Source organism: Lagenorhynchus albirostris, chromosome 2 (assembly GCF_949774975.1).
Source record: "Lagenorhynchus albirostris chromosome 2, mLagAlb1.1, whole genome shotgun sequence".
NCBI lineage: Eukaryota > Metazoa > Chordata > Mammalia > Artiodactyla > Delphinidae > Lagenorhynchus > Lagenorhynchus albirostris.
Window position 1 is genome coordinate 39,843,152 of NC_083096.1, and position 14,405 is coordinate 39,857,556.

A 14,405-nucleotide genomic window follows, 5' to 3' on the forward strand; every position below is an offset into this window, starting at 1 on the left:
CCCCGTCCTGGGCTGGCAGCCCCAGAGCATGGCTGGTGGGCAGCCAGCTAGAGGCCTTATCTTGGCAGGGGCGATCCAGGCACCTCGATCAAGGTACAAAGAAAGTCCCAGCTTGGAGGTGTAAGATCCTTGGGGGGACCTATCTGCTGCAGTGGAGGCTGTGGGCTCCACTTGTCCAAACCAGCAGTGTGTAAGGCAGGTGCCAGAGTCACGCGTCCCCAGGCACCTGTCACAGGCATGTGTGTGTGTGTCTCTTCTGGCCAGCTTGAGTCACAAAATATGAATTACATAATTTCAGTGATCCCACAGATGAGCTAAATGTGCTGCTACTTGCATTTAAAACTGGCATCACACTACATAAAAGATGAATAGTAAAGTTCATGCTAATAATTTAAAATTTCAAATTCTCTTTACTTATAAAATTAAATAGCAAACAACACCACAATAAGCAGAGGGACCTTGGAAGAAAGGACAAGGCTTTATATATACCTTTACTTTTATCTATTTATTTATAAACTTTATTTATTTTTGGCTGTGTTGGGTCTTCGTTGCTGCGCGCGGGCTTTCTCTAGTTGCAGAGAGCGGGGGCTACTCTTCGTTGTGGTGCACGGGCTTCTCATTGCAGTGGCTTCTCTTGTTGCGCAGCATGGGCTCTAGGCGCGTGGGCTTCAGCAGTTGTAGCACACAGGCTCAGTAGTTGTGGCTCGCGGGCTCTAGAGCACAGGCTCAGTAGTTGTGGCGCACAGGCGGAGCTGCTCCGCGGCATGTGGGATCTTCCCGGACCAGGGCTCAAATCCGTGTCCCCTGCATTGGCAGGTGGATTCTTAACCACTGCACCCCAGGGAAGTCCCATATGTACTTTTAATGGTACTTGTTTCCTGCTTTTTGAAGCACATTTTTATTTTGCACTGGGCCCTGTAAATTATACTCAACATTTACATCAAAGTGGTTCTGTTAGGATTAATCTGTGGGTATACCATAAAGGCCTGGTAATCAGTTTCTGATTGTATTTCGATATTATATCTTTGATAGAACTACATTATCAACGGTGTAATAAACCTATAATAAGATAACTAATAAAGGAGCTATTTCTTCCCATTTATGACATTATAACCCTTCATAACTTGGTCTTATTTCATTAAGCTAAAAGGATTAGCATTGCCAGGAAAACATCACATGAAAAATGTGATGGGCACAGCAAGGACTGCTAATTCATATTAAAAGTCAGACATGTAAAAAAAAATCCATCAAAACCAAAATAAGTTTCCTTCAAGGGTGGGGTATATTCCAACAAGTCTCAGCTGAGATCAGGATTCTCAAGAGTGGTACTCTGACATTTAGTTGTGAGGGCCGTCCTGTGCACTATAGGATGTTTAGCAGCATCTCTGGCCTCTACCCAAGAGATGCCAGTAGCACCCTCCCTCCAATCATAACAGTTAAAAATATCTCCAGACATTGCAAATATACCCTGGGGGGCAAAACTGCCCCCGTAAGAACCACTGGCTTAGATGGACAAATGAGATGGGCAGTAAAGTGCCGTATAGCTCTTGCGAGCATCACATTCTCTTCCCTACCCTCCAATGCCTAAATATCACAAACACAGACTCCCTCCAACTAAGATCAACAAATACAGGCGACATGAATACAGGAAAACTAAAGAATTCTTTTATTTAGTGAAAAAAGAGTGGGCAAATGACAGACAGCTCACATACTGTTAAACAGGATAAAAAGGGAAAGAAAGAGTGGAGACATCATAGTGATGGATTTCCACAAAAGGTGACAGATTTAAACTACAGAGCAAGGGGATATTTATAAGCGAGATGTCAAGGTATTAGTGACCAATCTATATCCAATTAGGTTTTCTCTAAGCTCAAGAACATTTAAAGCCTCAGACTTAAATTTTAACTCTAGACGTGACAATTGTAAGCACACCACTTCGGTCCCTTAAAACTTCTAAGTGCTGCTCCTGGGTAAATATCTTTTTCTAATATTATTTCCCCACCCCAACATATAGAATATAACATGTCATGTTCCAGTAGTAATCACACACAGGATTAAAAACCCAACTGGCCAAGAAAGCGTTCTTCTTTCTATGAAGCGTTCTTTACAATACCTTTTTTTTTTTTTTTTTGCAGTACGCGGGCCTCTCAGTGTTGTGGCCTCTCCTGCTGTGGAGCACAGGCTCCGGATGCGCAGGCTTAGCGGCCATGGCTCACGGGCCCAGCCGTGGGATCTTCCCGGACCGGGGCATGAACCCGCGTCCCCTGCATCAGCAGGTGGACTCTCAACCACTGCGCCACCAGGGAAGCCCCATTGGTACAATTCTTGCAGAAAAACAGCAAGAGTAATACCAAACCACCCTGCTTACTACAGAAAAGACACGGCTCGCAGAACCAAGTATACAGGCTACAGCAGTAGAATACCCATCGTGAAAGGGCTGGCAACATTAAACACTGTACACAGGTCTGTGTCTCTGGGTCAGGCTAGCGCATGCCCAGGATCTGCCTGCTTTTCAGTTGGTAAGTTTTCTCAATGTCTGACAGGGCTTGAGCGCGAAGCTGAGCAGCATGAAGCCTTTTTTTCAGGTCCTTGCACTTGGATTTGAAGGTGAGCTGATTCTCAGAATTCTCACTCCTCATGACATTCTCCTTACTCTCCCCACTGAAATGAACTTTCTTCTTCGTTATCGAGGATGTAAGATCAAAAAGTTCTTTAGAAAAAAAAAGAAAAAGGTTTTTGAGTTTCATGAACAGGAGATGAACTCCTCCATACTTATCAAACTTACCAAAATATTTATTGTCAGTTTGCATGTGAAATCTGGGTACCTGTTTATTCTCTCTGGGATAGGAGTGTTAAACAAAATTCAACTGAGCAAACATTAAGGGTCTTACTGGCTTTATTCAACGATTCATAAATCGGGCAGCATCCCATCCAGAAGACAGAAAGGAGTTCTAAGGAGCTGTACAAAAGGAAAGGCTTTTATAGGTGGAAGGGGGCAGGACCAGGAAGTTACACCAGCAAAGGGGGGATTGTCTGTGGCAAGGTCACCGTCCTTTAGGGGACAGCAGGGGTCTATCAGGCAGATGACCTCACTAGTGCTGACCAGGTAATTCCAGATTAACTGGTTTAAGATTCCATTCCTGAGAGAGGCTGAAACTGCCAGTAAGTTAGGTATTAAGTCCTGATTTGGTGACATTTGGTGACCAGTGACTCCATTTTGGATCTGTTGTCTCTTTTTTAACAGGTTAGGGGCATGAGGTTGGCAGAAATCAATCAGCCTTTTAATCTGTAGCCAAAAATCAAGGAACCTATGTTTTATTCTCTCACAATCAACATTCCTCTTAAGGTTAAATGCACTGAGGATTATGGGCCACAATATAAAACTTCTGGAAACCAATGTTATTTATCTCTATGCTTGAAAGCAAGTGTCATTCTACCTAGAACACATTACTTCCAGAAAAGTACGGAAGCAGAAGCTCGTCTTCACAGCGAGCACCTACAGTTTTGGCTAAATACTTAAGAACACATTTTAAAGCGGCTTAACTGACCAGAAACTTCTTCCAAAAAGAACCTAAGCAAGATTCAGCATGGTAAAAGTAAATCGAGTTAACAGTGAGGGAACTGTTCTTTTAACATGAAAAAAATAATAATCTACTTACAGTGGCTACACTATTAGGAACTGACAACTATCTGGGGGTCGGGGACTTGAAGGTTTGAATTCTAAAACCTTTTTGTTTTTCCTTTGAGTTCATTTAAAGGAAATACGTTCAAATATTTACTGAGCTCACTGTATGGGTCGTTGTGGACCAAAGGCCCTATTGTGGTAGGAGGAGATAGACCATAAACAAATAAACAAGCCCATAAGAGGAATATTTGAGGATGGTATGTGCTGTGAAGGAAATGAACACGGAGAGAGGGAGACAGAGGTGCTGGGGGTGTTGGCAGTGATGAAGCTGCATAATAAGGTGACTTCTGAGCAGAGACCTGATGAGAGTGAGGAAGTAAGAAGTCACGTGACTAGCTAGAGATGAACGTTCCAGTCCAAAGAAATGGAGACGCCCTGAGGGAGGAGCAGGCTGCCCTCTGACTGTCCCAACTTCCTATTTCATACACGGCTTCTCTGCAAAGCATTTTAGGAGATTGCTTTTAGGCCTCAACTCCATTGTTTCAAATAGATCCACCTTTATTACCACAAACACCTATACATTTGTAAACAGACAGTGTAAACTGTAAATCCTACTAATAAGACAGTTTTATAAGAAAGTGTTTAAAAAAAGAATTAGTATTTCATTAAATAGACTAAGGAGAGCTTTTAAAAAGATGCTGTTGCTTACTGTGATGATCTCAATTTATTTGTTTTCCTCATGTCTGAATTTTATAGCCCAAGGATGGGGAGAGGATATTTCCAACTGTCTTGAGTTCACAAGGGCACCCCCTCCCCACCGCTTTGTTGCTTTTCTTAGGGCTCTGACATGCTCAGTACTTTAAAACACCTCCTACCCACATTGGACACCATTCCCACAGCTCATTTTAAGTCTTTGCCATGATTCGCATACCGGTAGATTCTTCTACCTACGTGTCCTACGAAGTGAAACACATCATCCTTTGCCAGCTCTTCTCACCCTTTGCTCAAAGACTCTCAGGGCAAGATGTAAATAAACTCTTTAACTGGGAGCGCCATCCCCAACAGGACCTTCCATATAGTTCTCGGCAACGGGCTTGATGCATGACGCTTACCCAGATAAAAATTCCTCCTCACTCTATCACAGTAATCATGATCTAAGTCTAGTTTATCTTTATGGATGGCAGTGTGGAATCTAAGAGAAGCTGAAATAAATATTATAAAAACACTGAAATGGTAGATAGCAATATTGAGAAAAAAGAGATTTACTTCCATCACTGGTTTCATTTGTTTCCCTCACTTATTACAGAGCATACGCAGGTATTAAGCAGTCACACTTTGGCATACACGTTTCAATTGGAACGGGTCTTAGCAAAGATCCAAAAGTAATGGCCTATTCTACAGCTGGCTTATCACACCTTTTAAGCCATACTTTCTATGAAAGATGTGGCAAATATGAGTTGGTCGTGTGGTAATAGTAAAATGCTAGGATTTTCACTTGAAAATGGAGAGAAATGTAGAGTTTTGAAAATATACCCAGAGAAAAATCTGAAAGGCACAGCATTTCTATAAAATGACCTAGTTTTTAAAAATAAATATCAAATACTGAACACAGTTTGATAAAGCAAATAAAACCGAAGATGAAATCACCCTGACTCATTGCCTCATGTCTCTGATCACAGTTAAGTCAGTCATTGCTAAAACACAATTTTTATCTCCACTGAAATGCATATATTCAATTCACTCCATCATAAAATTCAAGACTCTGGAAATTTAAAGGGCTGCCAAAGCCACCTTCGGGGCAACGCTGGTGCCCGTTTCCTCATTTGTGGCACCAACTTCTGTTCTCTGAGCTGGTTCTCATACCTGGACCACCCGCCAGAGACAGGAACTTCTGGTCCTTCAGCAGGCTGTAATTCCTCAACAGACTTTCTGCTCTGGCCAGCTTGTTCTCTGCCAGTCTCTCACGAACACAAAGCTCACGTTCCTTCTCTTTAAGAAGGGAATGGAACGAGAAAGAAAGAAATTAACAAGTGGCATAAACAGTTCACATTTGGTAATCTTACCGCTTTTCCTTATCGCTAAGGCTAACAGCCTGACCTCTGATGAGTCATGTTTTGTGAAGGGTTTCCTACTGTATACTCCAGCCAACCGGACTGTTCCCGTTTCATAATGCTGTGTGGTTAGTATGTTGTTTGTTGTCTTAGGTTTTCTCCTAAGGACTGGCTTAAGCACAAGGACAAAGTCAGCTTCACAACCAAAGGGTTGTGATTTGTGGGAATAACTCATGGGGGAAAACAAAGAGCTACTGCCATCCCTGCTCTCCACGGAGAAGGGGCAACAGTTCATTTTCCGGGCGTTACCCGGCTGTGGTACAAACCCTTCTCCCTCTGGGTGAATGACAGCACCCAAATAGAAGGGAAAAAACCACAGCTCAGTTAGGTGGTACTAACAAAGGCTATTATTTATTCATGGCCCAGCATTCAGAGAGTTCAGATTTCAGCTGCTTTGTGAAATTACAAAACACTGGGGAAAGTTTTAATGAAAAGTTTTTGGTTGTTTCTTTTTTGTGGGTTTTTTTTTTTTTTAAAGAATTCTTTTGACAGAAGAGACAAAGATTTTCCAGGTAAGCACAGGCTGTGCCTCCCACAGACAGCGTATCTCACAGTACTAGACAATTATCATTAGGAAGTAAAACATTAACAAACGCATTTAGATGCTTTGTAAGTACGTTTAAATAGAAAAACACTTATGAAGTCTGCATCGGCATTGAGCTGCAGAAGCGAGATTGGGTGAGCCATGAGGGGGGAAGGAGACAGTCGCAGCCCGTCTCATCCCTCGATGTCAAAATGCAGAGCTGCACTGCTGCTGCTGCCTTGCAGAATCCTAAAACCTGGGTAGCAGCTCTCACTTTAGTGGAGTAGACAGAGTTTCAACATCAAAAACTCATTAGCACCCAGTCCGTCAATACCCATCAGAGTATTTAAGTATCTTGTACCCACATGCTCTGTGGAACTGCCCAAATACATCTAGTCTTACACACTGTAGGATTTCAGACCCGGGCTGTGTTGGAGCAGCGTATCAGAAGGGAGAAGCGCTGGCAAATTCTAAGACCTTCTTTACAATGGGAAACCTCAGGGTCCATATATTAAGAAAGATAAAGAAAAGAGTGACTCTACAGCCCAGGGCTGGGCTGTCACAGTTACGGCCCAACAATGTGACGACAACAGCTGATCTCAGAGAAAGAGGCTCAACATGAAGGTGCAGCAAGCTTGATGTGCATATCTTGGTTTCGCAAGTATTTATAAAAACGTTCTAATAGAACACAGACATGAGATCCTCTGTTCAGATAGATTTTCACATACATTAGAATAAGCTTCCTGGAGCTCTCTGTGCTTCACCCCCACTCAGACTTACGCTCCAGGTTTTCTTCCCTTGCTCTGAGGGCTCGCTCCCGCTCCTGTAACTGTATTTCCTTCAGTTTCAGCTCACTCAGTACAGGGCTGGAGTCCTGCAACTTTCCTGGTTCTCCTAATCGCCGCCCTCTTCTCTCAGGATTTCTCCTTTGCTCTTCTGCAACCAAGTCTGCTATCAAAGGATTCTCAAGAATTTCTTCAACAGAAGGTCGATGGTAATCCTGGGAAAAAAATATTCGGTGTTACAGGCACACTACATAATGGACTACTCATCCTGAAAGAGCAGTGACATTTAAAACAGCATATATTTCCAAGGCAAAAGAAAGGACTCCTTTACAGATGGTTTTTTTTTTTTTTTACTTGCGCAGCACTATAGTTCAACATCTGTATATACTACAGAGTGATCACCACCACAAGTTCAGTTACCATCCATCACCATGCAACTGACCCCCTTCGCCCATTTTGCCCATTCCCCCCGCCCCAACACACACACATGGGTCTTAAACACCTGAAAAATAAGTTCACTGGTGGCTTTAACTCATGAGGTTCTGGGTCCACAAAGTAATGCACATTTTAACTTACCTTTTTTCCCCTTTTAACCTAAGAAGGCTCAATCCCTGTGCTGTGCTGGGTAGCGTTGCTAGGGTCGGTCTGTTTCAGGGCACGTACTGCCCTTGCATCTCCAAACTACATTAAGCAGGGTGCTCTCTCACCGACCTTCAATCCTGTTACTTCACCTGCATCCTTCCTTCTCTTTGAACTCCCACAGCATTTAACTCTATTCTTACACAGCCCGATCCCTAGGACATCTCCCTCCCCATCCCACTGCCAGATTTTTTTCTACATAATCTCTTTATTTCCCCTCTACTCTTTTTAGTCAGCCCTCCCCCACGATTCCCATCTCTAATGATCTCTAATCTCTAAGAGCTAGAGGCAGAGTAATAAGGTATTATTCCTGGCCCCTTCCTGTACCACCTGCCACTTTGAGGTAGGCAAGGACAAGGGGAACTGAGGATTTGGATCCTTATTGCAATCTCTCCTTGCTACCAACCATCTGTTAGCATGGCAGAGTGGGAGGAGACACAAAGAAAGCACAGAAGGCAGGCCTGCAATGTGCCAAGGATACATGTTTTCACTCGTGGTAACAGTAGATTTAGCTAAAGAAATATATTTAATGTTTCTTTAGACTCATTGCTCCACGAGAGCATACACTGCAAAACTTAGCTGAGAGATGGAAACATACAGTATATCATCTTATAAACTTTACCTTTAAATTTAACATCCTTGTAATAATGTCATTTAATTCATCAGAGTAACGATATGGAATTCGCCTGAATTTGCCTTCTCTGATCTTCCCAGCTAGTTCTTTCTGGTTGAAAGCTGTAAATGGAGGCCTGGGGAAAAAAATTTTTTTTTAAATGTAAAAATGAAAATATATAAGAAGAAGCAAACCAAAAGCAGAGTTTAAGGCCCAGTTTGTATTTATGCTTCTACTTCTAGGATCTTCTTCTGTAGCTAAGTTTCCCAACCTTGGCACTACTGACATTTGGAGCCATATGATTCTGTTATGGGGACTGTCCTGTGCATTGTTTAGTATGTTTTGCAGCATCACTGACCTCTGTCCATTAGATGCCAGTAGCTATCCCTAGTTGTGACAACTAAAATGTCTCCAGACATTGTCAAATGTCCCATGGGAGGCAAAACTGGGGGGCAAAATTCCCCTTCGCTGGTTGAGAACCACTGCTCTACAGAATACTTTAGAAGGGAAAAAACAGAAAGAAAAAAGGGAAAGAATCAGAACTCTTTCCTGTCCAAACCCTAGACTGCTTCTCTAGATCTTTATTTCATTTCTTCCACAGGCTTGACCTATATGCTCTCCCCTTGAGCTAAGCTCAGTCTAACAGAGAAACATCTAACCAGGTTAGAAGCTTGAACAAGTCTAGATCCAGCCTCAGGGATTATATTACTAATTTATAAATAATTTTTTTTAACCTGTCCATCTACCTTAATTTTAACCCATGGTATGATTCTTTCAGACTTGAATGTGCATGGATGCTCAAAAAGCTGAATCTGGTGAAAGGTGACAAATCTAAGTGTAAACCTCAGACTAAAAATCTGTCTTCATTGTACTTACATTAATGCACACAGTTCATACAGCAAGCAACCTAGTGACCAGATATCTGACTTCTCATTGTAGGACATGTGATTCATTTGTTCCTTAAGGGGGGAAAAGAAAAAAGGTAAGAAAATAGGAGTTTAAAGTTCATTTTGTTTTAAAACTTATAAAATTAGTCCCGGGACAAAAATGGAACCTTAAAGTTTGGTAATATTCACTCAAGGAAAAGAAGGGAACAAATTTTATTATAAATATTTTATATCTATAACAAAAATTTCAAATACAAAAGGCTGATTAGATCTTGTATCATAACAACAAAAAGATGGTACTTTATACTTTATATTCAAATTTATAATGGAAAAAAGGCAATGATCTTATCCTAATATATTTTGTCATATATAATTCATTCACTTATTTTTCATTCGCAAATATTTATTATGTTACTACAGGCAAGGCACTGGCAAGTTAAAGGTGAACATGAGATAGCTCTACCCTCTACCCTCAAAGAATTCATAATCTAGAAACTCCATTTTAAAAGAACCACAGAAAATTCTAGAGTAACATCTAGCCCACATTTAAATGAATATAGACATAAATGGCTAATTGAATCATTCATTTATATATTTTTCCCTTAGTCCACTTATATACCACAGTAGTAAGTAATATTCTCACTTCCTATTTTAATTGTTTGCCTTTCTTCCACACGTACAGTAACAGCAGTCCACCACGGCTCTTATTCTCAACAGAGGGCACAGAGGCAAGTACTGTACTGAAATCTTCAGAAGTCTTCTTAGTAATTTAAAGTCCAACAGGGGAGTCTGGTACCACTTCCTGACAATCCCATAGGGAAGGCTAAACTGATCTATTTACAAGGGCGGGGGGAACAGGAACAAAAGAATTGTGCAGGTTTCAATTTTTCCAAGAACCACCTCTGGATAATTTTCCTTTATATCAAAGGCTTTCTATTTGGAATCTGATCCAGTGAGAAAACGACACTGCTCTGGCCACGTCTAATCTGAGTCAAAAACAAAATCACTGGGCTTCCCTGGTGGCACAGTGGTTGAGAGTCCGCCTGCCAATGCAGGGGACGCAGGTTCGTGCCCCGGTCCGGGAGGATCCCACATGCTGCGGAGCGGCTGGGCCCGTAAGCCATGGCTGCTGAGCCTGCACGTCCGGAGCCTGTGCTCCGCAACGGGAGAGGCCATGGCAGTAAGAGGCCCACGTACCGCCAAAAAAAAAAAAAAAATCACTAATTTACAACGTTTTATACTATAGTCAGATTAGTTAACATAACTAAAAAAGACTGAGAAAATCCTGAAAATGTTTGTGAACAGCTAAAAAAATAAATCTCTCTCCATCTTTATCTGCTCATCTCTCATATACAACACATTGGTGCTATCACTTATTGATTCAAGCTTTTCAAAAGTACTAGAGAGCCATAAACAGTTCATACCCTTTGACCCAGAAATGTCATTTCGAGAGCTAAACACCAAGGAAATAACCAAAAAGGAAGAAAGAATAATTCATACAAAGACATGCATAGCAGTGCTCTTTAGAATGGTGAGACATTTTGGAAACAAAATATTCAGCAACTGATGAAACAGGTAAATGGGTGGACTCGCAGCTGCACTGTAGGAAAAGGCAATAAAAAAAGAATAAGTACAAAAAGTTAACACTGCAAAAATATGTTGTCAGAAGTGAGTGAGCCTTCTGGGCCCTGAATCTCCATGCACAAGAATCACCTAGAAGGTACAAAGTCCAAAATAAAAAGTGGTGGAGGACAAACAAAGAAAAAAGAAGATGAGTGCAAAGACCTGTCCAGAGATCCAAATTCTCTGGATTTGGGGCTCAGGACTGTGCATTTTAAACGATCACCCCAGATGAGTTCCAGCTGGTGTCCAGGACCTACGGCACTTTGGGAAGTGCTGCTCTTGAGGGCAGAGACAAAACCTATCTCATCTTTGTGATCCCAGAGCTTAGCACTTGGTAGTCATTCAACGAAAGCTTGATTTATATTGCTAATACAGGAACTTAATGGTCTGGTGGTCCATTTGGAAAAATATAAATTTAAAATAAAACAGTATTGTTAATTCTTGGCTATTGGATATTACTAAACAAACAAAAAGTTGAGTGTTTAGCATTAAGATGTTTAAAAAGCATCTAAATTCTGAAATACTTACAGGAGACATATAATAAGGTGTGCCAACAAATGTTTTTGCAAAGCTCGTATCGTGGTTTAATATCCTAGCTAACCCAAAGTCTCCAAGCTTAACGTTTTGCTTGCCATCCAGGAAAACATTGGCTGGTTTCAGATCCCGATGCAGCACAGTATGACCACCATCACTTCGTCTGTGACATTCCTTTAGGGCCAGAGTCAACTGAGTCATCACTCGAAGAACAAACTCTTCATCCAAGTATTGTCTGAAATCAAAGCAGTTATATAGCCTATAACTTCTGAATAAAACCATAACAAAGATGGGATGATGTGAATTATCTAGTTTTCAAAGTGTACACATAGGGAAATAAATTGATATGAAATATGGGTGCTGACGTACCAGGGATTTTCTAAAGTACCGTGGACCCACCAAACAAACACCAGAAGACTCTTCCGCGTTACTAAGTACTCTGTCCCTGATCCTAACACAGGATGCTTAACAGAAGCAAAACTAGGCCCATTTAAGAGATTTTACCTTTCCTTGGTCCCCTTTGTAATTGCACTAGCCAGGTCCCCTCCTTCACAATATTCCATTACAATGTACAGTGTTGTGTTGGTTCGGTCAATAATTCTATCATAGTATCGGACGATATTTGGATGCTTCAGCTCACGAAGTAAATTTACTTCAGAAACAAGCATGTGTTTCTCAGCTTCTGTCATGGAGCCATAGTCCAGTTCCTTCCAAACTAAGATCTGAAATAAAAATTTCCAATGTACAAATAAACTCATTATACTCAAAACCTTTTTAAAAACTTTTAAAAATTACTTCTCTAGTAAGTAGATCATACAGTGACATCATCTAATGTAGTTCAATGAACCTAAGGACCCCTGAGTTTACTTCCATAATCTTCCCCTAATTTTTCAGCAGTAAATGATGCAACAGACAGTGATGAGGTACATCAGACCTCCCCCAACCCCCTAACCTCCGTTGCTTAGTCAAAGCTGGTCAAAGCTGGGGCAGAGGTAGTCAAAGTCCTCGAACATTCCAAGTCAAGATTTCCAAGGTAAGAGAACTTAGTAAAGGTCCTTCCGTCAGAGCCAATTTCCTCTCCATTGTTTCTTTGTGTAAAGTCTACCTACACACCTTGGGAAATCTGAATCCAACAATCCAAATAATGGGTATTTTAAATGAATTCTGACTACAAGACATGAAAGTTCGAGGTGCTGATGGTCATGACCGAGAGGGCTCTTCTTCTCTAAAAACAGCTCAGGAGGGCTTCCCTGGTGGCGCAGTGGTTGGGAGTCCGCCTGCCGATGCAGGGGACACGGGTTCGTACCCCAGTCTGGGAGGATCCCACATGCCGCGGAGCGGCTGGGCCCGTGAGCCATGGCCGCTGAGCCTGAGCGTCCGGAGCCTGTGCTCCGCGACGGGAGAGGCCACAACAGTGAGAGGCCCGCGTACCGCAAAAAAAAAAAAACAGCTCAGGAGTCAGCTAGCTGTCACCAACTGAAGGCCCTTAGCTGGTCAAATTGGGAAAAAGGAAGAAAATGGAAGGGAAAGGAAAAAAGATGGAAAAAATATATATACATATAACATAAATATATAAAAATGCGCAATCTCATGTAAATAGCAAAGCGGTGTTATGTATTTGACAATATTCTATTTGGCACATTCTATTAATTTTATTTAAAGATTAAGGACAGATTCACAAATGAAAAATTAAAAAAAAAAGGAAAAAGGGACACAGTTTCCCATCCCTTGAGAGACCCAGGACCGACACAGACCTGAGGGGAGATGGCTAACTCTTCTGAGCACCCTGCCTTCCAGACGCACATCCCCAGGCCCCTCGCTTCCCTTCGGCGGCAGAGGGCGCGCCCCCCGCAGTTTGCACAACCGCGGCGGGGGCGGAGACAGGCACCAAGCCCGCGCTCACCTTGCCATCGCTCTTCCTCCGGATCTTCTGGCAGCGGCCGTAGGAGCCCGTGCCAATGGTGTACAACACCTCGTAGTCCTCCGCCCGTGTCGGCATAGCCAGACCCGCGCAGGACACCTGAACGTCGCACCACCGTGGCGGATATGCAGCCACCGAGTCGGAGACCTCAAGCCACAGCGCCAGGCCGCCCCGGCCTCCAGCCCAGTTTAACCGTCGCGGGCCCCCGCCTCGCAGTCTATTGGCCTGCGGTAAGGCCGCTTCGCCTCTCTGATTGGCTAAGAAGAACACAACACCCTGGGCATCTTGGGAAAAGTGTATCGCTAGGCAACCGCGTCGGCGTCGGTGTCGGCGTCTGCTTCCGACGTCTCGGGAGAAAGGGGCGGAGCTAAAGCCAAAGAGAGGGCCGGGCACAGAAAGCCGCAGTGCCAGGCGGTTCCCCGCCACCCTGTTCCTCTGGCTGAGGTCGCTAAGGCAACCGAAGTCCAGAGACCTCTCTTCAGACTTTTCTGCTCACTGCCTCAACCAGCTGCCTTTGCACTCTGACCTCTCACACAACCCATTCTCTGTACGCGCCCTCCTCTCTCAGGTTCCTGTACCCTGAGCCCGGGGCAGGGTCACGCTAAAGTCTGGGTGAGAACTGAGTACAGAGATGAAAAGGACTGTCTCTCCCTGAAGGGTACGCGAATAAGTGCTGACAGTGCTGCGGGACTGTGTACAGTGCTTGCGGGACAAGCACTTTACATGTATTGTAAAGTAATAAAGCAGGAATTGGCGTTATTTCCGATGAGGAAATGAAAGCACTGGAAGGTTATAGTATTTGCTTAGTTCCAACATCCAGGAAGAGAAGAATAAATGCAAAAACAGTGGATACTCATAGTAATGATTTAAAGTTCACACATGACTTTAGGATGTAGTCCTCATAGAGAGACTATATCTTTGAACACCAAACTTAGAGGCCTGTTTAACATGCAGAGGATGTGTACAAAACCTCAGGGTGCAATATGGAAGTCCCTGATGTTTTGGAATACCCAGGAGAATATGGTGGCTCTAAGGCAGAGAGAGGTTTACCTTTAAGACTCCTACAAATTTCTTTTTTTTATTAGAAAAGACTACCAAATAGGTTATAAGGGGTGCCAAGCACATAGTTGATTGACAATACTTC

The 14,405-nt window shown here is 42.8% G+C and overlaps 1 protein-coding gene across 3 annotated transcripts; it reads right to left on the bottom strand.

The window, feature by feature from the left end:
* Positions 1-1,751: 1,751 nt before the first annotated feature.
* Positions 1,752-13,396, bottom strand: NEK2 (NIMA related kinase 2). 3 transcript variants are annotated; one of them, XM_060142120.1, is made up of 8 exons: positions 13,244-13,396; positions 11,845-12,062; positions 11,335-11,575; positions 9,173-9,255; positions 8,306-8,432; positions 7,040-7,259; positions 5,489-5,614; positions 1,752-2,710 (listed from the first exon to the last, which is right to left on the bottom strand). In XM_060142120.1, the coding sequence occupies exons 1-8, from the start codon at positions 13,337-13,339 to the stop codon at positions 2,484-2,486; spliced, it is 1,338 nt and encodes a 445-aa protein (XP_059998103.1). In that variant the 5' UTR covers positions 13,340-13,396; the 3' UTR covers positions 1,752-2,483. The 3 variants fall into 3 exon arrangements, with proteins under 3 accessions (XP_059998103.1, XP_059998104.1, XP_059998105.1); XM_060142121.1 differs by lacking the exon at positions 13,244-13,396 and adding an exon at positions 13,095-13,160; XM_060142122.1 differs by lacking the exon at positions 5,489-5,614.
* Positions 13,397-14,405: the final 1,009 nt, after the last annotated feature.